Here is a 20791-nt window from a genome sequence, read left to right on the forward strand (position 1 = left end):
GTTTCCCAGGACTTTTATGATCAAGGGTAGGAAATTATTTTCCAATTCCCTAACCAGCAAAATAATTCAGGTACTCAGAATCCTTGGAGGAGCAACCTCAAACGAGCAAGAGAAGCTTTCAAAGGACACAAGAGAAGACAAATTGCACAGGGATGCTTTGAAGATGTATTACATTTAGTGTGGCCTTAATTACTCACACCCATCATCTCTTTTAATCAAGGGTCAGCTGCTTTATTTGTCAAGAATAGAGGTTCAAATAATTTTCAATGCAAGATGCAATAATTACACTTTCTGCTAATGAGTCCTTGTGCAGATTATTTGTCACTGTGTCTAATGAGGAAGCTTCACTTCTTCGTTCAAACACTGCAAACCCCACACGGGCTGCTGGAGCAGGCTTCCAGCAGCTCCCCTGGCACGAGGACACCCACAGGACACCCAGAGGTCCCTCAGAGCCTCCACAGGGGACACAGCTGGGTCTGCTCTGTGGGTCTGCCCCAGAGCTGGGTGTGGGCTCCAGGGTGTTTTCCAGAGCTATCTGGAGTGCACCACAATTGTCCTCAGCATTCCAGACTCCTTACTTGAGGAGCACTGAGTAATCTCCGTGTGCAGTTTATGAATTCCTAAACCCCGACTGCCTGTGTGTATTCCCAACAGGGACGAGCAGAGAATTCCCAGCTCTGACCACTGTGCTTTGGTAATGCTCAGCTTTTACCACCCTGGAAATGAACATAGAACAGAGAACAGAAACCCCTCCCAAGCCCTTCCGAGGTCGAGAACAAAATAATTGACGAAGGTTTGAACCAAAGCCAGGAGCCAGAGCCAAGCCCAGGAACGGGGATTTACTCTGCAGACACAGCCCTTCTTTCAGGAGCACTGAGGACACCATTGATGTTCACTCTGAGGCGCTGCTGATTGATGGCAACCTGCTCGTATTTAGATAACCCATGAATCAACAAAATTAAAATCCTCGGGTCAGGAAGAAGAACGGACGAGAGAGAAGACAGCAAGTCCATCCTTGCGGAGCCAGCAGCGGGAGCTGCTCCCGGCTCTCCCTGCACGGGGACACAGCCCCCCGTGTCCCAGCCTGTCCCCCCGGCACAGCTCCTGGTGTCCCCCCAGCTGCTGTGGCATGGGGCCCAGCTCTGCAGCGTCAAAGGCTGCAAAGCATGAAACGTTTCCATCGCTGCGTTTTACCAGCACGCACAGGACACCGTGCCCTGCTCTCCCACCCCAGCCCCGCTCAGCTGCAGGAGCCCCTCTGCTCCTGCCCAGCCCCAAATATCGCCCTGGTTGTTCTTCCATGCTGCTGGGAAGCTGAGCTCGGACCCCGAGCCCAGGGCAGGCTGGAAGCCATGGGGAGGCCAAGCCGAGAGCCCAGCCCGGACTGGACCCTGGATTTGCTGAGCCCAGCCGGTCCCTGCTGGGAACAGCCTCACCCCAAGCTGCACACAGCACAGAGCCAGGCCCTGGGCTCGGCTTTGGGCAGCCTCAGCCCAAGCTGCACACAGCACAGAGCCAGGCCCTGAGCTCAGCTTTGGGCAGCCTCAGCCCAAAACTGCACACAGCACAGAGCCAGGCCCTGGGCTCGGCTTTGGGCTTTGCTGAGCCCAGCCGGTCCCTGCTGGGAACAGCCTCACCCCAAGCTGCACACAGCACAGAGCCAGGCCCTGGGCTCGGCTTTGGGCAGCCTCAGCCCAAGCTGCACACAGCACAGAGCCAGGCCCTGGGCTCAGCTTTGGGCAGCCTCAGCCCAAGCTGCACGCAGCACAGAGCCAGGCCCTGAGCTTGGCTTTGGGCAGCCTCACCCCAAGCTGCACACAGCACAGAGCCAGGCCCTGGGCTCGGCTTTGGGCAGCCTCACCCCAAACTGCACGCAGCACAGAGCCAGGCCCTGGGCTCGGCTTTGGGCAGCCTCAGCCCAAGCTGCACACAGCACAGAGCCAGGCCCTGGGCTCAGCTTTGGGCTCGCTGCTGCTCGCTGTCCCAGAGCTGTGCTTGGCTCAGCTGGGAGCTGAGCTGGCACCCACGGCTCTGCCAGGAGCGCGGCAGGGATCAGTGTGCTGCGCCTGCCAGGAACGTTTCACCTCAGGATTCATTTGCATTATCGTTCTGAGCCCTTTTTATAGAGCTCGCATGGATTTGCAGAGGTTGCTTGCATTTTAATTCACAGCTATGTGTGTTTCTGCTCCCATCTTAATTTGCTCTATTGGAAAGGTGCGGTGTTAGTATTTCCCTGTTTCCACAGGACAGCAGCTGCTCCAGAAGATCTTTCCCAGGGTTTCTCACCCTCCTCACACCCGCCTGGCCCGGGCTCAGGGGGGCTCTGCTGCTCACATTTCTCTGGAGATATTTTCCTGAGTAAGATAAAGGCCTTGAACTCAGCTGATTTTGTCTGAGCAGCAACATGCAATTTGTACATTGAAAATAATCATTAAAAGTGTATTTTTATCCCACTCCATGTCTCCACACAGATCTCTTGATATCTCATTCCCAACCAGCAGAAAACACATTTAAATATGTTGCAACATCACAAATTTCCATGTAGTGAACCAGCCTGACCACACCAACCACAAAAAGGCAATTTTGCTGTGTACTCTGCACACAGCATTAAATTTCTACATCCTATGTTGTAGAAGCAAACACCAGAAATATTAATTTTTACTGTGCAAAGCCGTTGCTGCATTTTTGATTCCCTGAGGTCCACACCCTTGACCACATGGCACACCCAGACCCTCACTCAGGTAACAAGGGTTTGCTATAACCTATAAAATATGACCTGGTAAAGGTGATATTTTAGCAGTGTATTCATCCATAAAAGTGTCTGGTAAAACCCACACAGATTTATTGTCTCTATTCTTTTATATATAATAAAAATGTGAAATATTGCACTATTTTCAATCTCCACATACTTGGAAGACCACGAAGGACCCGTCTTGGTGCCACAGGTAATTCCTGCTCCTCTCGGGATCCCCGAGGCTGGAAAAGCCCTCCCAGCCTGTGGAGTCCCAGCTGTGCCCAATCCCCATCCTGTCCCCAGTCCAGGATCTGAGTGCCACCTCCAGGGATGGGCACTCCAACCTCCCTGGGCAGTGCCAGTGCCTGACCCCCTTTCCATGGGGAAATTCCTGCTGTGCCCACCCTGATCCCCCCTAGCCCAGCCTGAGCCGTTCCCTCTGCTCCTGTCCCTGTTCCCCTCCTGTCAGGGAGCTGTGCAGTGATCCAGTCTTGCTGGAACAAGTGTGAATTCCTCAGCGGTCCCTGCCCTCCTGTGGAAACCAACAATAAAACTTTGTGCGCCCACAAGTGCCTCTGTATTGTTGGAGGACTTGTCTCGCATCTCATTAGTAGCTTCCCTTCATCCTGCAACTTTAATTAGCAGCTCCAGTGTGGGATTTACCTAGGACTGCCATGGGTGAGGAGTGCGAGCTAATGAATTATTCAAAGTAAATTAAGAGACCGAGGGAGTTCTCTTCCTGTCTCACACTAATGCACAGTTCATTAGCAGAGATTTTCACCTGTGACAGTCACAGGTACCTCACAGGCTGAATTTCTGTGCTCACCTGAAATGGATTCTGTCTCCATCCCTGGGAATGTCAGACCCCGAGTTTTTCTGGAGAGGTTTCATTAACAGTGACAGTCAGTAAATTGGATCCCCAAGACGTGGGATACCTTCATTAAACCTGGGCAGGCAGATTCCCATCACCTTGGGAACACCCCACGGAGCCTGGCAGGACCCACACGGGTCTGTCACCCACCCCAGACCCCTGGGGGCATCGTCTGAAACCTCCCGAAAGCTTCTGGAGAAAATATGGAGAAATGAGAAAGGATGGAGAAAGTTCATCCAGTTCCACCACCTGCCACTGTCCCAGGAGCTCCAGCCCCAGTGTCCAGCCTGGCCTTGGGCACTGCCAGGGATCCAGGGGCAGCCACAGCTGCTCTGGGCACCCCGTGCTCGAATCTTGAATGCAGTTTAGTGTATGAACTGCATCTGTTTTCTCTTTGGACCTTTCTGCTCCCAGTGTGTGTGGTATGAACCCTGGGACTCGCGGCAGTTTGGGAAGTTAAAGCAAATTAATCACTCCTGGCGTGGGCTGCATCCCAACGAGGTGAGGCAGCAGCCCTGCTGCGGCAGGGGCTCCCCCGGGACAGCGAGCTGCTCTCACGGATATCGACCTGCCCCACTCCTCTGCCTCCTAATTGCCACCAGAGCAGCCCCTGCAATTAGCAGGGAGCTGCCTCGCTGCCAGCCCGCCCAGGGATGGGCACTCCAACCCTCCCTGGGCAGTGCCAAGCCCTGACCCCATTTCCATGGGGAAATTCCTGCTGTGCCCACCCTGAGCTGCCCCTGAGCAGCAACGCGTCGGCCACGAGGACCAAGCAGCGTTTTTCTGCTGGTGACAGAAATCACTGCTTCTCCAAAGTCCTGACGCTCACAATCTGCAGATAAGATTGACTATTAAATTGAACTGCTTACTCACAGCACAGATTTGTGGGTTTGTGAGCAGAGGACGCGGGAGTCACTTGTTTCCTAAATAACTGTGGGGAAAGGCACAGCAATGCTCTGAGTTGGCTGCCTGGCTCCTCGAGGAGCTGGAATCAGCTCAGCTGCCCTCTGCAGCCCTGTGCCACAGGGGTGACAATGACAAGGCAGAGGTCGAGCATCCCTTGAACAGGTTTGGCATTTTTCCCCATACCTGCAGCCTACATTAGAATATTCTCAATAGCATCCCTACACACAGCAGCTTTCATCTGGGTCACTAAAGAAATCAGATTTTTAGCATTAAAATCAAATAACAATTTAACGTCTTTTAAAGAACAGAATTTATTGCATAGTGACAACCACCAACACTCAGAAACAAAGTTCTGGATCCAGGAAATCCTCAAAAGAGCCCAGGGTTGTTCTCTGCTGTGACACCAGCAGTGCTGCTGGGGAGAGCTGGGCTTCAGGACAGCCTTGCACCCCTCTGGTGTGGGAAAAAAGGAATTTCTCCCTTCCCTCTGCCCAAGAAACCCCTTGCTGACATCATCCAGCTCAACAAAGGGCCTCGAGGTACCTTCTGCAGAGGCAGCCAGCCTCGAGAGACGTGGAGCCCTGCTTTGCTCTGAGAGCTGATTCCAGCAGTTAATTGCCTCTAAAACCCTTGCTTCACAGTTAAGTTGGAATTGTTCAGTTTCAGCTTTTAGTCATTAGTTTGCATTATGGGTTTTTTGCCAAGATTGGATTTTCAGAGGTTTCTGACATTAAAACTTTCTCCAGCACAATGAGGGTGCCTAATGCCGTTCTGCCAAAATAATCAGCCAGAGCTCCCGAAGCTCCTCCCCGTAAACATTTTTTATTTCCCATACAATATTTTTCTCCCTCCTCTGCCCCCTTCTGCTCTGCCAGCAGCTTTGGGAAAACAGGTCCCAGCATGTTTCCACGTCAGCAGAGCTTTGGGATTCTCCTCCATGCCCAGCTGTGCCCACCGCTGGATCCTGGCCCCGGGGCTTTGCCGTGGTGTTGAGTTAGGGCCCAACAAAAAGTCTGGTTTTAAAACAGACCCAGCTTATTGGGAGGTCCCTTTGAGCAGCTTCCCTCTCCCATTCCTCTCACCCCTGAGAGTGTCAGCAGGAATTTCCCATGGAAAGGGTGCTCAGGCCTTGGCACAGCTGCCCAGGGAGGTGTCCAAGGAAGAGTCCTTTCCTGGGGGCTGGCAGAAATGAGACAGGAGGGATTTCATTCTCTTTTGGTAGAATGCGTGAGTTCCTGGGTAGGTATCTACAAGGACAGTTCAGCAGATGAAGTGAACATTTCAGTTTGCAGATCTGAAATAGAAAAACATCTCTGTGCCATCCTCGTGGAGACTGCAAGTTGAGTTTCCAAGAGCAGAGAGAGAGGAAATGAGGGAGTAACCAAGGGGATCCAGAAGGATCCAGAACCTGCCTGCAGGGCAAAAGTGTGGGATAATAGGAACATTCAAAAGGGAACAAAAAAAATTGAAAAGAAAAAAGAGGAATTTCATGAGCTTTACCTAAAAAATGCATTCACAGCCATGTTCGGGAAACCATCCTTTGAGAACAGATGGTTGATAACCTAAATAATTTTTAGTTTAGGCTCCAGTTTTGCAAGAAATCGGAAGTATTCTGTTTTTGTACAAGTCTTGCCCTGGAAAGAGAAGCTGTAGAATTAGTTTAGAAATTAGTGTAGGAATAAGTTTTAGAGGCTCTTGCCTGGACCCTTTTCTGCAGGACTTGGCACCAACGTGAGGCAGCCCAGCACCTTGGAAAGCAAAGAGCTGTGGCCCATTTCTGTAACAGATCCACTGCAAGAGGGAAGTGCCACAGCTCTGCCCGAGCCTCTGAGATGCTGTTTTCCTAAAAATATCACTTCCTGGAGAAAATGGAGCACCTGTGGAAGATGCACCCTTAAGCATTGCCTTTTTGGGAACCCCAAACCCACACACTCAGAATAGACACTGCAACACGGAGCCACGTTTGCAGCCCAAGCTCTGCTGAAGCCAAAGATGATCACTAAAGCACCCAAATCTTCATTTCCTCCTGCATCACACCACCAGGTCCAACAGATCTTTTTGTGGAGCAAAGGCTTTTGTTATTTTTAACCACTTTCAGAGCATTTTTCAGTATGGATTTGAACTTACACCAACAAAGATGATAAAACTACCTTCCTTCTTAAATAATCAAGCCAGTCTACTAATGTAAAATTAATGGCATGGAATGAAAACGTTGGGCAGTTTCAAAATAAATTAAGTGTGGAAGCAGGTTACGTTTAATCAAGCTGTCATGCAAATTAGCAGCCTCACTCAGTGAGGACTATTTAAAGAATTTCTTAGCTGGTGAAAATGTTTTTGGAACCACTACAGGAACAGTCTCTGTTTTGTTGAGGCACAGGAATGTTAAAAAGCTCCCCCAGAACAGGGTCAGAAAGTCGATTCCACAGAGGGAGGGTTTGCTGGGAGGGCAGTGCCACATCAGGGGCTGGGGCAGCCTGAGCCAACATCCCCAGAAAATCACGGAGTCCAGGATGCTGCACACAGCTGCCAGAACAAAACATGCAACCGAAAACAAAACAAAACAAAAGGGAAAAGTAAAAGCAAACAAAGCAATAAAAAATACCAAACCAAAACAAAACCAACCCAAACAAACAAAACAGTTCTATAAACACAGAATTCTTACGGGGAGAAATTCACAGACTCCCAGACTGGTTTGGGTTGGCAGGGACTTGAAATCTCATCTCCTTCCAGACCCCCTGCCCTGGCAGGGACAGCTCCCACTGTCCCAACTTCTCTTCCACACCCAACCTCTTGCCCAGCAGAGGTGCCTTGGGGCGTGCAGTTGATGCACTTTGAATTGACAAAGACTGTGTTTTCTCCCCAGATGTGGCAGCGGTTGTTCCTGGCTCTGCCCCGCTGCCCTCATCCTGTCCCAGGCAGGGTGGCAGTGCCCGCGCTGGGAGGAGCACAGGGCTCCCTGTGAGGCTCGTGCCACGGGCTCAGTGGCTCCACGGGGATGTCTCAAGCTCCCGTGCAGGCTTTGACGGGCTCCAGTGCAGCCCAGGTGGTGCAGGATAACGGATGGCTCAGGGTGCCGGGGCTCTCTGGGCACGGCTCCCTCGGCCACCTGCGTCGTGGCCGTCCCTGGCCCCGTGGCCCCTGTCCCCAGCAGTGCCCCTGTCCCCAGCAGTGCCCCTGTCCCCAGCAGTGCCCCTGTCCCCAGCAGTGCCCCTGGAATTGACAAAGACTGTGTTTTCTCCCCAGATGTGGCAGCGGTTGTTTCTGGCTCTGCCCCTGAGGTGTCGTTCCCGCTGCCCTCATCCTGTCCCCGGCAGGGGTGGCAGTGCCCGCGCTGGAGGAGCACAGGGCTCCCTGTGAGGCTCGTGCCACGGGCTCAGTGGCTCCACGGGGATGTCTCAAGCTCCCGTGCAGGCTTTGACGGGCTCCAGTGCAGCCCAGGTGGTGCAGGATAACGGATGGCTCAGGGTGCCGGGGCTCTCTGGGCACGGCTCCCTCGGCCACCTGCGTCGTGGCCGTCCCTGGCCCCGTGGCCCCTGTCCCCAGCAGTGCCCCTGTCCCCAGCAGTGCCCCTGTCCCCAGCAGTGCCCCTGCCCTCCCTCGTGCCCCTGCCCTCCCTCCCATCTCTCCCAGCCCAAGGAGGCTCTTCCAGCCCGCAGGACTCCATTCCAGCTGGGAGCACAGCCTGAGCACTGCGTCCCAGCCCTCCTGAAGCTCCCCTTGCCTCGGGCTCTGCTGCCTGCTGCTCTTCTACACCAGCCCACCAAGGGGAACAGCAGAGGAGATGATTTCCTGTAGCCAAATTTATTTTTAATTCCAGCGTGATGGTTCTGGGCTGGCTGCCTTGAAAAGCTTGATTGCTGTGAATTTCATCCACTTTTTTGATTCCGTGACTTTTCATGTTTTATACATGTCCAAATCCATTTTCCTTTCACAAGATTAGCTGAGGGAGGGCTCAGAAGGAATATTCCCTGTCCCCAGCAGTGCCCCTGTCCCCAGCAGTGCCCCTGTCCCCAGCAGTGCCCCTGCCCTCCCTCCCATCTCTCCCAGCCCAAGGAGGCTCTTCCAGCCCGCAGGACTCCATTCCAGCTGGGAGCACAGCCTGAGCACTGCGTCCCAGCCCTCCTGAAGCTCCCCTTGCCTCGGGCTCTGCTGCCTGCTGCTCTTCTACACCAGCCCACCAAGGGGAACAGCAGAGGAGATGATTTCCTGTAGCCAAATTTATTTTTAATTCCAGCGTGATGGTTCTGGGCTGGCTGCCTTGAAAAGCTTGATTGCTGTGAATTTCATCCACTTTTTTGATTCCGTGACTTTTCATGTTTTATACATGTCCAAATCCATTTTCCTTTCACAAGATTAGCTGAGGGAGGGCTCAGAAGGAATATTGTTTTGAGGTTCTAATGCAAATTAAAAAGTGGAATAGAAGGTTAAGGATGACTCAGTGCATTTCTTTCTCTCTGTGGGTTGAGGTGGTTGTGACTCAGGGCAGAGCCAGGCCAGGAGCCAAGAATCCAGAACTGGCTGGGGAAGGGGATACTCAGAAGGTGTCCATGGAGCCCCAAAGGCGTTTGGGTAGTTGATCTGGTCAGCACATCTCCAATAAATCATGAGGAGAATCCAGCACCCCACTGAGAACAGCTCAGGGTAAATATTCTGGGGCGATGCTTGCAACTGTAGGTGCAGAAGCCAAACCCACGCCAGAGAAACCAAAGCTGGAGGAGGTCACTAAACCTGAGTTTGTGTGAAACCCAGAGAATCAGAGACCAACTCTTGTTTGGGTTGAAGAATTCCTTCCTAATATCCAAGGTAAATCTGCCCTCCTTCGGCCCCAAGCTGTTCCTGTAGGATGCCCTGGGATGCTCTGTGCCCTGAGCTCTCCCTGTCACCGGGGCCACATTCCCTGCTGCCCATCCAGCACTCCTCCAGCTGGGCTGCGAGGCATTTCCACCCCTGGCTCCCCGGGAGGCTCTGCCCCACGTGTCCCCAGCCTGGGGCCACCCCAGCTGCAGGCCCCCGGGTGACCTCATTATCCACCTTTAATTTGCTGCCTGTGGTTTGTGCTCAGCGCTTGCACCTTCACGCTACCAGAAATGTAACACCGAGCGGGTTTATCAGGTTAAAAAAAAATCACAAACCACGTACTAAATACGATAATTAAATTAATTTGAAACTGATTTCTGGCTGTGTGCAGGACTCTATACCAAAAAAAAAAAAAAAAAAGGAACGACCTGTGACAAAAGCTGTATTTTGTTCTCTCTTCCTCTGCTCTTTAATAGTCTCTGAATGAAAAGTCTAGTACAATTTTCTAGTCCACTTGTTCCAGCCAGGGGGAAAACTGCTTGTTATAATTAGGCCACTTTCATAACAGATTTCCTGCTGCCCCTCCTCCCGTGGATGTGGCCAAGGCTCTGCACCTGGGACTGGTGCACAGCCACTGCCCACCCCTCCCTGGCCACAGCTCACGGACACACCAGCAAAGTCTGCAGAGAAACTGCAGAGAGAAGTCTCTCCAAGAGAGGTTTGGGCTGGAAAGAGCTCTGAGCACGCAGCCATGCCCTCGCTGAGCCCAGCACAGCCCACTAACCAGGACTGCCCTCTCTGCTTCTCCCCCACCCTCGTGGAGCCCCAGCTGAGCCCTGTGAGCGCGCTTCAGGAGCAGAGGAAGGACACCCAGCCAGGCTGGGCCAGGGCCACGGGGCCAGGAGATGCTCCATGGACACCAGCTCTCCCCGTGCAGTCTCAGAGCTGGCAGGTCCAGGGCTGCAAAAGCAGGAGCAGAAACTCAGGAAGCATTGACCGTCCCAGTCCTCTGCTGGCAAGGGCTGACACAAGAACTGGGGCTCCAGTGGGCACTTCCAGCTCCTTTGTCGCTGCTCAGAGCACAGCCCTGCCCCCAGCAGCCTCTGCCCAGGGGATTTGGGTAGGGAGGCTCTGATCCCGTGGCAGATGGCATCAGGGATAATGTGCAGCTTGTGCTGAGCCCCGTCACCAGCTCCAGCCCCACGTGCCACTCACCCGAGTACCAGCTGCCACCTTCAGCACCTGAGCCGGCCACCCTGCAGCTACAGCTCCGTTTGAACCCACTTCAGTGGGTCCTGAGCCAGCTCATTCCCACTGGGATCAGGGCAGCCAGCCCTGCAGTGCCCCATTCCCACTGGGATCAGGCCAGCCAGCCATGGAGTGCCCCATTCCCAGTGGGATCAGGCCAGCCAGCCCTGCAGTGCCCCATTCCCACTGGGATCAGGCCAGCCAGCCATGGAGTGCCCCATTCCCAGTGGGATCAGGCCAGCCAGCCCTGCAGTGCCCCATTCCCAGTGGGATCAGGCCAGCCAGCCCTGGAGTGCCCCATTCCCACTGGGATCAGGGCCAGCTCCATGCCCTGCTCCCACAGCCCTGCCCTGCCCTGGCTCACACCCCACACACCTGGAGCAGGGCTCCAGCTCCTGAGCAGAGCCCACAGGGATCACCATGGGATCGCTCCCAGGAGCTCCCCAGAGGGGCAGAAGCAGCAGCCCCATTCCAGCCCCATTCCAGCCCCATTCCAGCCCCTGTGTTCAGCCCCATGGGCTGCCTGGCCCAGGGCAGCAGTGCCCCAGACCCCTGAGATCCTTCCCCTGGGACATCAGCTGCACTCAGCTCACACACGGTGACAAGGAGAAAGTCATTAAGTCTCTGTTTTCTCCTCAGCAGAACAGCCCCTTGGAACAAATCCCAGTTTGCATCCCTTACTGACTCCTTGTTTTGTTAGTTCCTCTGCAGAACAGCTGAAACATTCACCATCATTTAAAATGATAAATTATTTTAATTTGCACTGAATTTATTTATTATTGCCGCGCAGACAAGAGGCAAGTGCCATAATGTGCTTGTTTAATAATTGGCAGGGATTGGGAAGAGGAAATTCTTATGCAAACAACAACTTCATTTGCTGGGGGTGTGCAGAGGAGCCTGCACGTCCCACGGTCACATTGCAGGAATGAAACCCCACGGAGCCGAAGGATTTATCACCCCAAACTGCACCAGAATATCGAGAGTATGGAAGCCAAGAAATGAACCTTTTGAAATCATAAAGGAAAGAAGGGGACTTTTATATTTCTTACACTCTGCACAGACACCAGCGCCTGTGTTCACAGCCACAGCCAGCCCCGGGCAGGCACTGGGGGGACTGGAATGATGGGATGCACAGAGCATCTCAAAATTCCAACTGCTGCATGAACTCACTGTCCAGCCGCTCTCTTCCTGCTGCAGAACTCCTTTCCAAGTGCTCGGTTCTCATAACACAAATTACAGTGGATGGGTGTCTGACAGACATGTCACAGCCTTCCCAGCACACCATCACTCCTTAGGCAAAGGCTGTCAGCTACAAAGCATGGCTCTTCTTGGAAAAGAAGGCAAAACTGGTAAATCCCAATCTCCAGAAGTCATTGGCCCCTCAGTAATTTAAATATTATTTAGGCACCCCAGGCCTCCTGAGGAGCTGACCAGCTTTGGATGCAAAGTTTGCTCGACAGAGGTGCTCCAGCCCCAGAGGCTCCCCAGCCATTCCCACCTGAGAGCTGGGTGTTCCCAGGACCTGGGGATGTGGGGATTCACAGCTCAGGCAGCACTGCCCAGGAGCTCCAGGATAAACCCAGGGTGCTGATCTTAACGCTGTCGTTTTGTTTTGAGCCCCTGGGGCCTGAGGAAGCCCAGGCACGGGGCTCCGGTCCCAGGCAGGTTTTGTCTGGCTGTGGCAGGGCTCTGCTGGGAGCAGGAAGGCCAGTGTGGAGATGGGAATGTTTGGAGATGGCAGAGGAGCAGGAAGGGGTGTGTGATTGCTGCTGCTCCAGCTTCTGCCCGAGCAGGGCTCTCCCCCAGCCCGACCCCTGAAGGGTTTAGCAAACCCCTGTTAGGTGGGCATCTCCCCCAAACCACCAACATTCCCTGGAGCACAGCCACTGTGCAGGACAAGGAGAATCCCCCGTGTTCCAGCGGGAGCCAAGGAGACACCTCCAGCTGGGAAAGCCGTGTTCCATGGGCAGGGAGAGCTCTGATCCCCGGGAGCTCCAGGGAGCCGCACGGAGCCCTGAGGCAGCAGCCAGGCTGCACAGAGCAGCTGCTCCTGACACTGCCCCGGGCACCTGGCTGGCCACTGCTCACTCTGGGGACACAGGGACACTGCCTGCACGGGGACACTGCCTGCACGGTCACTCTGGGGGCACAGGGTCACACTGCCTGCATGGGGACACAATGTCACACTGCCTGCATGGGGACACATGGGCACATTCCCTGCATGGTCACTCTGGGGGCACAGGGTCACACTGCCTGCATGGGGACACATGGGCACATTCCCTGCACAGTCCCTCTGGGGACACAGGGGCACTGCCTGCACGGGGACACAGGGGCACATTCCCTGCATGGTCACTCTGGGGGCACAGGGTCACACTGCCTGCATGGGGACACAATGTCACACTGCCTGCATGGTCACTCTGAGGACACAGGGGCACTGCCTGCATGGGGACACAATGTCACACTGCCTGCATGGGGACACAGGGTCACACTGCCTGCATGGTCCCTCTGGGGGCACAGGGGCACTGCCTGCATGGGGGCACAGGGTCACACTGCCTGCATGGGGACACATGGGCACATTCCCTGCATGGTCCCTCTGGGGGCACAGGGGCACTGCCTGCATGGGGGCACAGGGTCAGATCTGCAAGGGGGGAGCAGCCTTCACTGCCTGCATGGGGACACAGGGTCACACTGCCTGTACAGGGACACAATGTCACACTGCCTGCATGGTCACTCTGGAGGCACATGAGCTCACACTCCCCACATTTGGGGCAATGGTGCTCCCAGACCAGGAGCTGCTCCTCCCATTCCTCAGATGGGAACTTTTCCCACGAGCAGAACTTAGGAACAGAAGTGGTTGAGAAAATCAAAGAGCAGGCACCAAAGGAGGTGGATAATTTTGGATTAGCTGTTTCCCAGGTGCCCAAACCTTGGCAGAGCAGTAAAAGCCAGCCCTGGGCAGTGCTGGGCTGCAGACACAGCCCGTCCAGCCTCCCCAGGGGCTCATCCCAGGTCTTGGGTGGCAGCCCCAGGTGTTCACAGCAGGGGACAGTGCCACTGCCCAGGACACGGACCCGGAACTCTCCAAGGTGCACAAAAGCAGCCAGGCTGCACATAAAGTATTTCCAGTTCAGCAAACAAACCAAAGAGCCCCAAAGCTCCTGATCTGTGACCAAAAAAAGGCATTTTCCTACAATCACCCCTCAGGCGAGCACTGGCTGCCCCAGCCTCAGCCCAGATGTGGTCAGACACGTGCTGCATCTCTCTGACCTGCTGGCCCAGATCTGAGCCCAGGGCTTCCCAGCCAGGTCACACAAGAGCCAGCCCTGTGGTCACAGCTGGGCACGGACACCTGCCAGGCTCCGGGAGCACCAGCCCCAGGGAGCCAGCTCCAGGTTTAGCTCTCTGCACGAAGAACCCAGAATTCTGCCCAGACTGCAGAGCACACCTGCCCCAAACTCCTCTAGAGCCACACACTGCTAAAAAGATCTTCTGCTTCTTTAGAAACCATGACAGCTTCTACAGCCCAATTTGCTGCGCTGACACAACGCACAGGTGCTATAAAGGTACTCTCACTCAGACTTGGTTTCATTACCCGGGAGCTTTGAGCAAAACAAAACACACAATAAAAACCTTTACTCGCTAGAAAAACCCTTTTGATCATCTTCAGCTTTGCACTTTCCAGTCTCCAAGGGGACCTGGGCTCCAAACTGCAGGCGGGGTCTGCGGGCACTGCTGGCACTGCCCGGAGCAGCTCCAGCACGGGGAAAGGGCAATTCTTGCTTTTCCCACAGCAGCAGCAGCAGTGCCTCTTGCTGCCGTGCTGAGCTGAGCTCTCCCCTGCCCTCCCCACATCCCCTTCCACCTCCCGGGAAGGGGGGAGCAGCCTCCTCCCAGCTGGAGGTGGTCTCTGTTTTCCCTGGGTGTCCAGCCCTGCTCCGGGGCAGGGAGGGAGGTGACACAGGAGGTGACACAGGAGGTGATACGGGCAGTCCCTGCTGGCTCCCCTGCATTTGTCACCTCTCCGAAACCACTCCCTTCCCGAAATTGCCACGTGTGCTGTCAGTGAGAGGGATGTGCTGGAGCCCAGGGTGATCCCTGTCCTGAGGGATGGTGCAGAGGGTCACGGCAGAAGCCTGGTTCTGAACACACAGCTGGTTCCTGAGCTCCTACCAGTGCACAACGCACCAATTTATTCTTTTAATAAAAGCATGCCTTTAGAACTCGCTCTCTCCTTCCTCGTGTGTTCTCATAAAATCTTAACCAGCTGCCTGGGAAGAATACAGAAAGGATGCAGGATGGAATTCTACTGCTGGAAATCAGCAGCTTCCCAAAATTATTCTGCCATGCAAAACAACTGCGTTGCTGACAGAATTTCTTCCAACTCCAACAAACACAAACAGTTGGGACTGCGGGGATCCATCACCCATTGAAACCAAACAAAAGGGAGCAGGCTTTAATTACGGAGGCTGCAGAAACGACTCACCACAGGCAGAGCTCCTCAGCTAAGGAGGAGTTTTCTTTAAAATCCCCATGCTGAGGATCTTCTGTACCAAAACAGGTGCCCAGTGACACCCTTGGCAAACCTTCTCTTCTGTCAGTCCCTCGGGAAGGGACATGTGGGCACTGTGACTGGTGCTGTTGGGAGTGCTGGCCTGGGCACCAGGGGACAGTGCCAGCACCCTGTGCCACCTGGGCACCAGGGGACAGTCCCGGTATCCCAGAGCCACCTGGGCAGAAGGGGACAATCCCAGCAGCCTGTGCCACCTGGGCACCAGGGGACAGTGCCAGCACTCTGTGCCACCTGGGCACAAGGGGACAGTCCCAGCAGCCTGTGCCACCTGGAGGGCAGCAGCAAAGCACCATCCAGCCCCACCCAGGCCTGGCACAGGGTGGGGAGGGCACTGGCCCCTCAGGGGCCATGGGTGTGGGGTGGGGTCGGGCTGAGCAGGAGCAGCAGCCAGGGAGCCACGCTCCAGGAGCACAGGGACAGGGAGGGAGTGATCCTCAAGAAAACTCTGTGTGCTTGATCCAAAATGATTACACTGAGATATGAATTAACCACTAAAATGAGGGAGCTGAACTTTTTAACTTTATGTTAGCACACAGAGGCTTTTCCTGGAGAGCCCCAGCAGGGCAAGGAGCCTTTACTGCCCATCTTCAGGCAGACAGTGAAACCTCGGTGTGGGAGCTGGGGCCGGGACCCAGCTCAGCCTGACCCTGCACTCATCGAGAGGGGCTCTGTGCCTTCTCCCCTGGCACATCAGCACAAAACGAGACTCGCGAGTGGAAGTTTGTCCCCGGTCCCAGCGGGATCCCCTCTGCTCTCGCCCTCAGGGCACGGGCAGGGGTGCCCAGCTGCAGCCAGAGCCCGGCGGTGTGTGCCCCAGAGAGGGCAGCCCAGGCCCGGGCTCGGATGGCTCCAGCTCAGCCCCAGCCCAGAGATCACCCTCAGCCCCCAGCGGGCTCGGCAGTGCTGGCTCAAAGCCGCCCTGTTCCAGCAGCAGCTCAGCCCGGGAGCTGCTCTCGGCGCTGCCCTCGCACCCACGGACGGCGCTTCTGGAGCCCTCGGGGCAGAGGGGGGCTAAGCCCAGAGCAGAGAGGGGGAATCAACACGAGCTGGCCGCGGGGAGCCACGGCCATCCTGCCGGGAGAGGCAGAGCTGCGGAGCACAGCCAGCTCCGGAGCTGCGGGCACGGCTGGGCACAGAGAGCTCCGGAGCTGCGGGCACGGCTGGGCACAGAGAGCTGCGGGCACGGCTGGGCACAGAGAGCTGCGGAGCTGCGGGCACGGCTGGGCACAGAGAGCTGCGGGCACGGCTGGGAGCAGCCAGCTCCGGAGCTGCGGGCACGGCTGGGCACAGAGAGCTCCGGAGCTGCGGGCACGGCTGGGCACAGAGAGCTCCGGAGCTGCGGGCACGGCTGGGCACAGAGAGCTCCGGAGCTGCGGGCACGGCTGGGCACAGAGAGCTCCGGAGCTGCGGGCACGGCTGGGCACAGAGAGCTCCGGAGCTGCGGGCACGGCTGGGCACAGAGAGCTCCGGAGCTGCGGGCACGGCTGGGCACAGAGAGCTCCGGAGCTGCGGGCACGGCTGGGCACAGAGAGCTCCGGAGCTGCGGGCACGGCTGGGCACAGAGAGCTCCGGAGCTGCGGGCACGGCTGGGCACAGAGAGCTCCGGAGCTGCGGGCACGGCTGGGCACAGAGAGCTCCGGAGCTGCGGGCACGGCTGGGCACAGAGAGCTCCGGAGCTGCGGGCACGGCTGGGCACAGAGAGCTGCGGGCACGGCTGGGCACACTGAGCTCCGGAGCTGCGGGCACGGCTGGGCACAGACAGCTCCGGAGCTGCAGGCACGGCTGGGCACAGAGAGCTGCAGGCACGGCTGGGCGCAGGGAGCTCCGGAGCTGCGGGCACGGCTGGGCACAGAGAGCTCCGGAGCTGCGGGCACGGCTGGGCACAGAGAGCTCCGGAGCTGCGGGCACGGCTGGGCACAGAGAGCTCCGGAGCTGCGGGCACGACTGGGCACAGAGAGCTCCGGAGCTGCGGGCAGCAAACTCCTTCTTCAGCACCCAAATTGCCAGCTCACTGCGGTTTAAACAAAGAGCCCATTTCGATACTCCCAGCAGACAGAGCAATCACTGCCATGCACATTGAGGTGTATTCACAGCACCTGCAGGCAGGGACAGCCCCGAGGAGCAGGCGACGGGCAGCAGAGGCCCGGGCTACGCTGCCATCCTGCGTTTTCCCCCTCAGGTTAGCAGCTCAAAGCAGAAGAACCCCCGTTTAACGCGAGCCCGCCGAGGGCACGGAAGCCGGAGGAGCTGCTCAGGGGGCACGAGGAGCAGACCCAGCCGCAGCACAGACATTCCAGCATCCCACCGCTCCGCGCCGGGGCTCAGCAGCGCTGCCAGCGTTTCCTGCAGCAGCCTCCGGCCACAAAACACACGCCGGCCCTCCCCAGCGAGACCCCAGGGATGCTCGCAGCCCCCAGCTCCCGTCTCGTTTATGTAACGCGCCCAGCAGCGCCGGCAGCGAGCTGCAGACAGCAGGCCTGGCAGCCGGGCTGGGCTCACCTCGGGAGCAATCGCACCGTTCTTTAATAAGGCAGTTTGGAACGTATTTGGGTACTAGCAGTGTTTAATAGTGGCTGAGTATGCCTTAACAGCCTGTGAACCCATCAAGTTACTTTCCCTGCAACAGTACAAATAAACCACTTTTTAATTGTTATTTCCTTTGATTCTCCATTTGTGCCACAGAAAGCACGAGGACCTGAGCACGTCTCAAAATACAGAGGATAATTGAGGTGCGCATAAAAACCACTTGTCAGCTGCCCTACATAGACATCTACTGTATTTTCAGGAGCTACTACAACAGGAGCAGCCTAAAAACGCTTCCAAATCGCTACCGAAAATGCCTCATGCAGCATTTTACAGCAGACTCTTGGATCATTAAAAATGCTCTTGGATAAAATGCATTGTAACCTCGAGATTTCCATGACAGCCCAACAAAAAATAATACAGCCAGAGACCTCACAGCTGAGAAGTGCTGCTAATTAAATCAGAGATTTCTCACCAGCCAGGAGCTTCAACCGACTGAAACCGTATTCCAGAGAAGGGGAAAATGGGGGCTTTGGAACTGTGGTAGGATCAAGGCAAAGTGGAACACACGGATAAAAAGTTACAGTGGGGGCTGGGGGATGATTATATCAAGGCAGAGGATTGCTGAACACAAACCAGAAGGAAAGGTTCGAGTAGATTGTGGTGTCTGACTGCTGGTAAACAAATTTTGCTCCAGTCAAGAGACAGGAGATCCGGGAGCACAGGGTCCATTAGGAGAGGCAGGAACAGAGCCACGGGAAGCACAAAATCTCCTCGTGGCGTGGAGCCAGCGTTCCAATCGTTGGGAAATATAGAACTATGTATCAAAATAAATAATGCCGATGGTAATGCTCCTGGCAGGGTTTAATCGTCCTCTCGCTGCCACAGCCCCGCGCTGCTCGCTCTGCAGAGCCCCCAGACTGCTGCCGGAAGCCAAAACTGCATCATTCCAGCCCAACAACCCATTTCTAAACTTCCAGCAACAGCCAGCGCTTCTCAAATAGAGGGAAAAGGGGCAAACCGCGGAAGAAACCCGCGCCGGGAGCCGGCGGGCGGCCCGGAGCCGGGGACAAGTTCCCGCAGCCCGGGGCACCCCGCGAGCGGCCCCGGGCCCGAGCGGCCGCCCAGCCCCGCCAGGGCCCCGCCGGAGCTCGGCGATGCTGCGGCAGCTCCATCCCGCATCCCTCCCGCCCGCGGCCGCCTCCTACCTCAGCACGGCCGTGTCCCCTTTCCTGACCACCAGATTGTCCACGGCAGAGCCCGGGAAGTCTCCTCCCGGCGCGGCGAATCTCCCGGGAGGAAGGAACCAGCAAAGGCCGAGGAAAACGACGGCCAGCCACTGGTGGGAGCCGCCGGCGCTCCGCAGCAGCGGCACCATCTCCGCTCCGCGCCGGCCCCGGCGGCGGAGAGCGGGCGAGCGCTGCTGCTCCCGGCGAGGGCGGCCCCGGCTGGGCGGGCTCCGCTCGGCTCCGCTCCGCTCGGCTCCGCTCGGCTCGGCTCCGCTCGGCTCGGCTCCGCTCGGCGCGGCGGCGGGCGGTCCCCGCTGCCAGCCCGTTGCCACGCAGCCGTCGCCTTGGCAACCGGCCCGGCGGCGGAGGGATGCTCGGCCCTCCTTCTGCCGGGCTCCCCGCTCCGCCCTCCCGCACCCCGGCCCCGCCGTGCCGCGGCCCGCCCACCCCGCAGAGCCGGGATGGAAACGGACCGCTTTGCCAAAAGGCAGCAGCGCTGGGAACGGCACCGGCAGCTCCAGCCAGCGGCCCCTGGGACCTGCTGGAAGATCCAGACCTTTCTGGAACACAGGGTTGCCCACTCTGGTACTTCCATTTCCTAATATTCTATCGAGAAACAAAAAAATATTCTAGGCTAGAGATCTTCACCAAAGAGCAAATAAACCACTGACAGGTTATTTGGCCAGATTCTGCCAGGAAAGCCAGAGACCTTTACCAAGGAGAAAGAAAAGTCACCAACAGATTATTTCCTAAAATTGTCCGAAAACATTCAGAGATCTTCACCAAAGGAGCTAAAACCCACTGATCTGTTTTTTCCCAGAATTCTACCAGGGCATCTAGAGACCTTTACCAACGACCTAAAATCCACGGAAAGATTCTTCCAGGATATGGAGAAGCCTTTGCCAAGGAGCAAAAATCCATTGACAGACGATTTCCCAAAATTCTACCGGGACAGCCAGCGACCTTCACACCAAGGAGGGATAAACCACCCACATTTCTCCCCAAGATTCCAGCAGGACATCTGGAGACCCTGCCTGACAGATTCTACCAGGCCATCAAGAGCCTTTCCCCAAGGAACATAAATCCACTGACAGATTACTTCCAAAATTCTCCTGGGACACCTAGAGCCCTTCAAAAAAGCAAAAAAATCCCCTGGCAGCCTAACTCGCTGTAGACAGCCAGGAATGAGCAGCCTCTTTTCCCCTGGGGTCTTCTCCAGCACACACAAACCCCTGGCAGGCTGTGGCAGACGCACAGAGCAGGCAGTTCTGTTTGCTGGCTGTGTTTACCCTTTGTCCCCCTTTCCAGGTTAACCATTCCAGGCTGAGCCCTTCCCAGGCTCAGCATTCACCCCAGACCCCCGGCTGCACCGTGCCGGCTCAGCCCGGCTCCCTGCAGGAATTCCTCTCCTCTGGAGCTCCAGAGAAGTTGCACAAGGGCCGCTGTGGAGCAGGAATTGCAGGAATACTCCGCTGGGGCTGTTCCAGGGTGATTCAGGCACATCTGGCGCACACAGTGTCCCAATTGTCCCTGCCACAGCCCCGGCCCGCCTGTGCCACTGTCCCTGCCAGGGCGTGCATCTCTCTGTGCACCCTCCTCCCCTACCCACGGTTTGCATCGGAAGGATTTGGGAGTAGAATGTTCCAGTTAAAGAAGATCTGTAATAATCAGGATGCTTCTGCCGCTCGCTCTTTCGGGAAGCCGATCCCTGTTCCTGGAAGCTTCTCCCTTCATTACCACATCCCATTAGATGCTCCCAGCTGCCAGGAGAAATTTGAGCGTACACAAAAGGGAATTCTTCCCCTTCTCCGTCAGCACCGAGGCTGCAGAGTTTCCTCAGCAGGGAAGGAGAGGGGGAGAGCGGGGCTGGCTCCCCCAGGGTGGCTGGCAGGGCACAGAGCTCCTTTGAGCAG

The 20791-nt window shown here is 56.2% G+C and overlaps 1 protein-coding gene across 2 annotated transcripts in view; it reads right to left on the reverse strand.

Moving 5' to 3' along the window:
* Positions 1-19100, reverse strand: part of NEGR1 (neuronal growth regulator 1) — a 189211-nt gene extending 170111 nt beyond the window's left edge. For both annotated transcript variants that reach the window (XM_041398351.1, XM_041398352.1), the window contains exon 1: positions 18858-19100. In XM_041398351.1, the coding sequence (XP_041254285.1) occupies positions 18858-19027 (170 nt within the window). In that variant the 5' untranslated portion in view covers positions 19028-19100. The remainder of the gene's footprint in view (positions 1-18857) is intronic.
* Between the last annotated feature and the right edge of the window lie 1691 nt (positions 19101-20791).

Source organism: Onychostruthus taczanowskii, unplaced genomic scaffold, assembly GCF_017590055.1.
Source record: "Onychostruthus taczanowskii isolate IOZ18803 unplaced genomic scaffold, ASM1759005v1 scaffold144, whole genome shotgun sequence".
In the NCBI taxonomy this organism is placed as follows: domain Eukaryota; kingdom Metazoa; phylum Chordata; class Aves; order Passeriformes; family Passeridae; genus Onychostruthus; species Onychostruthus taczanowskii.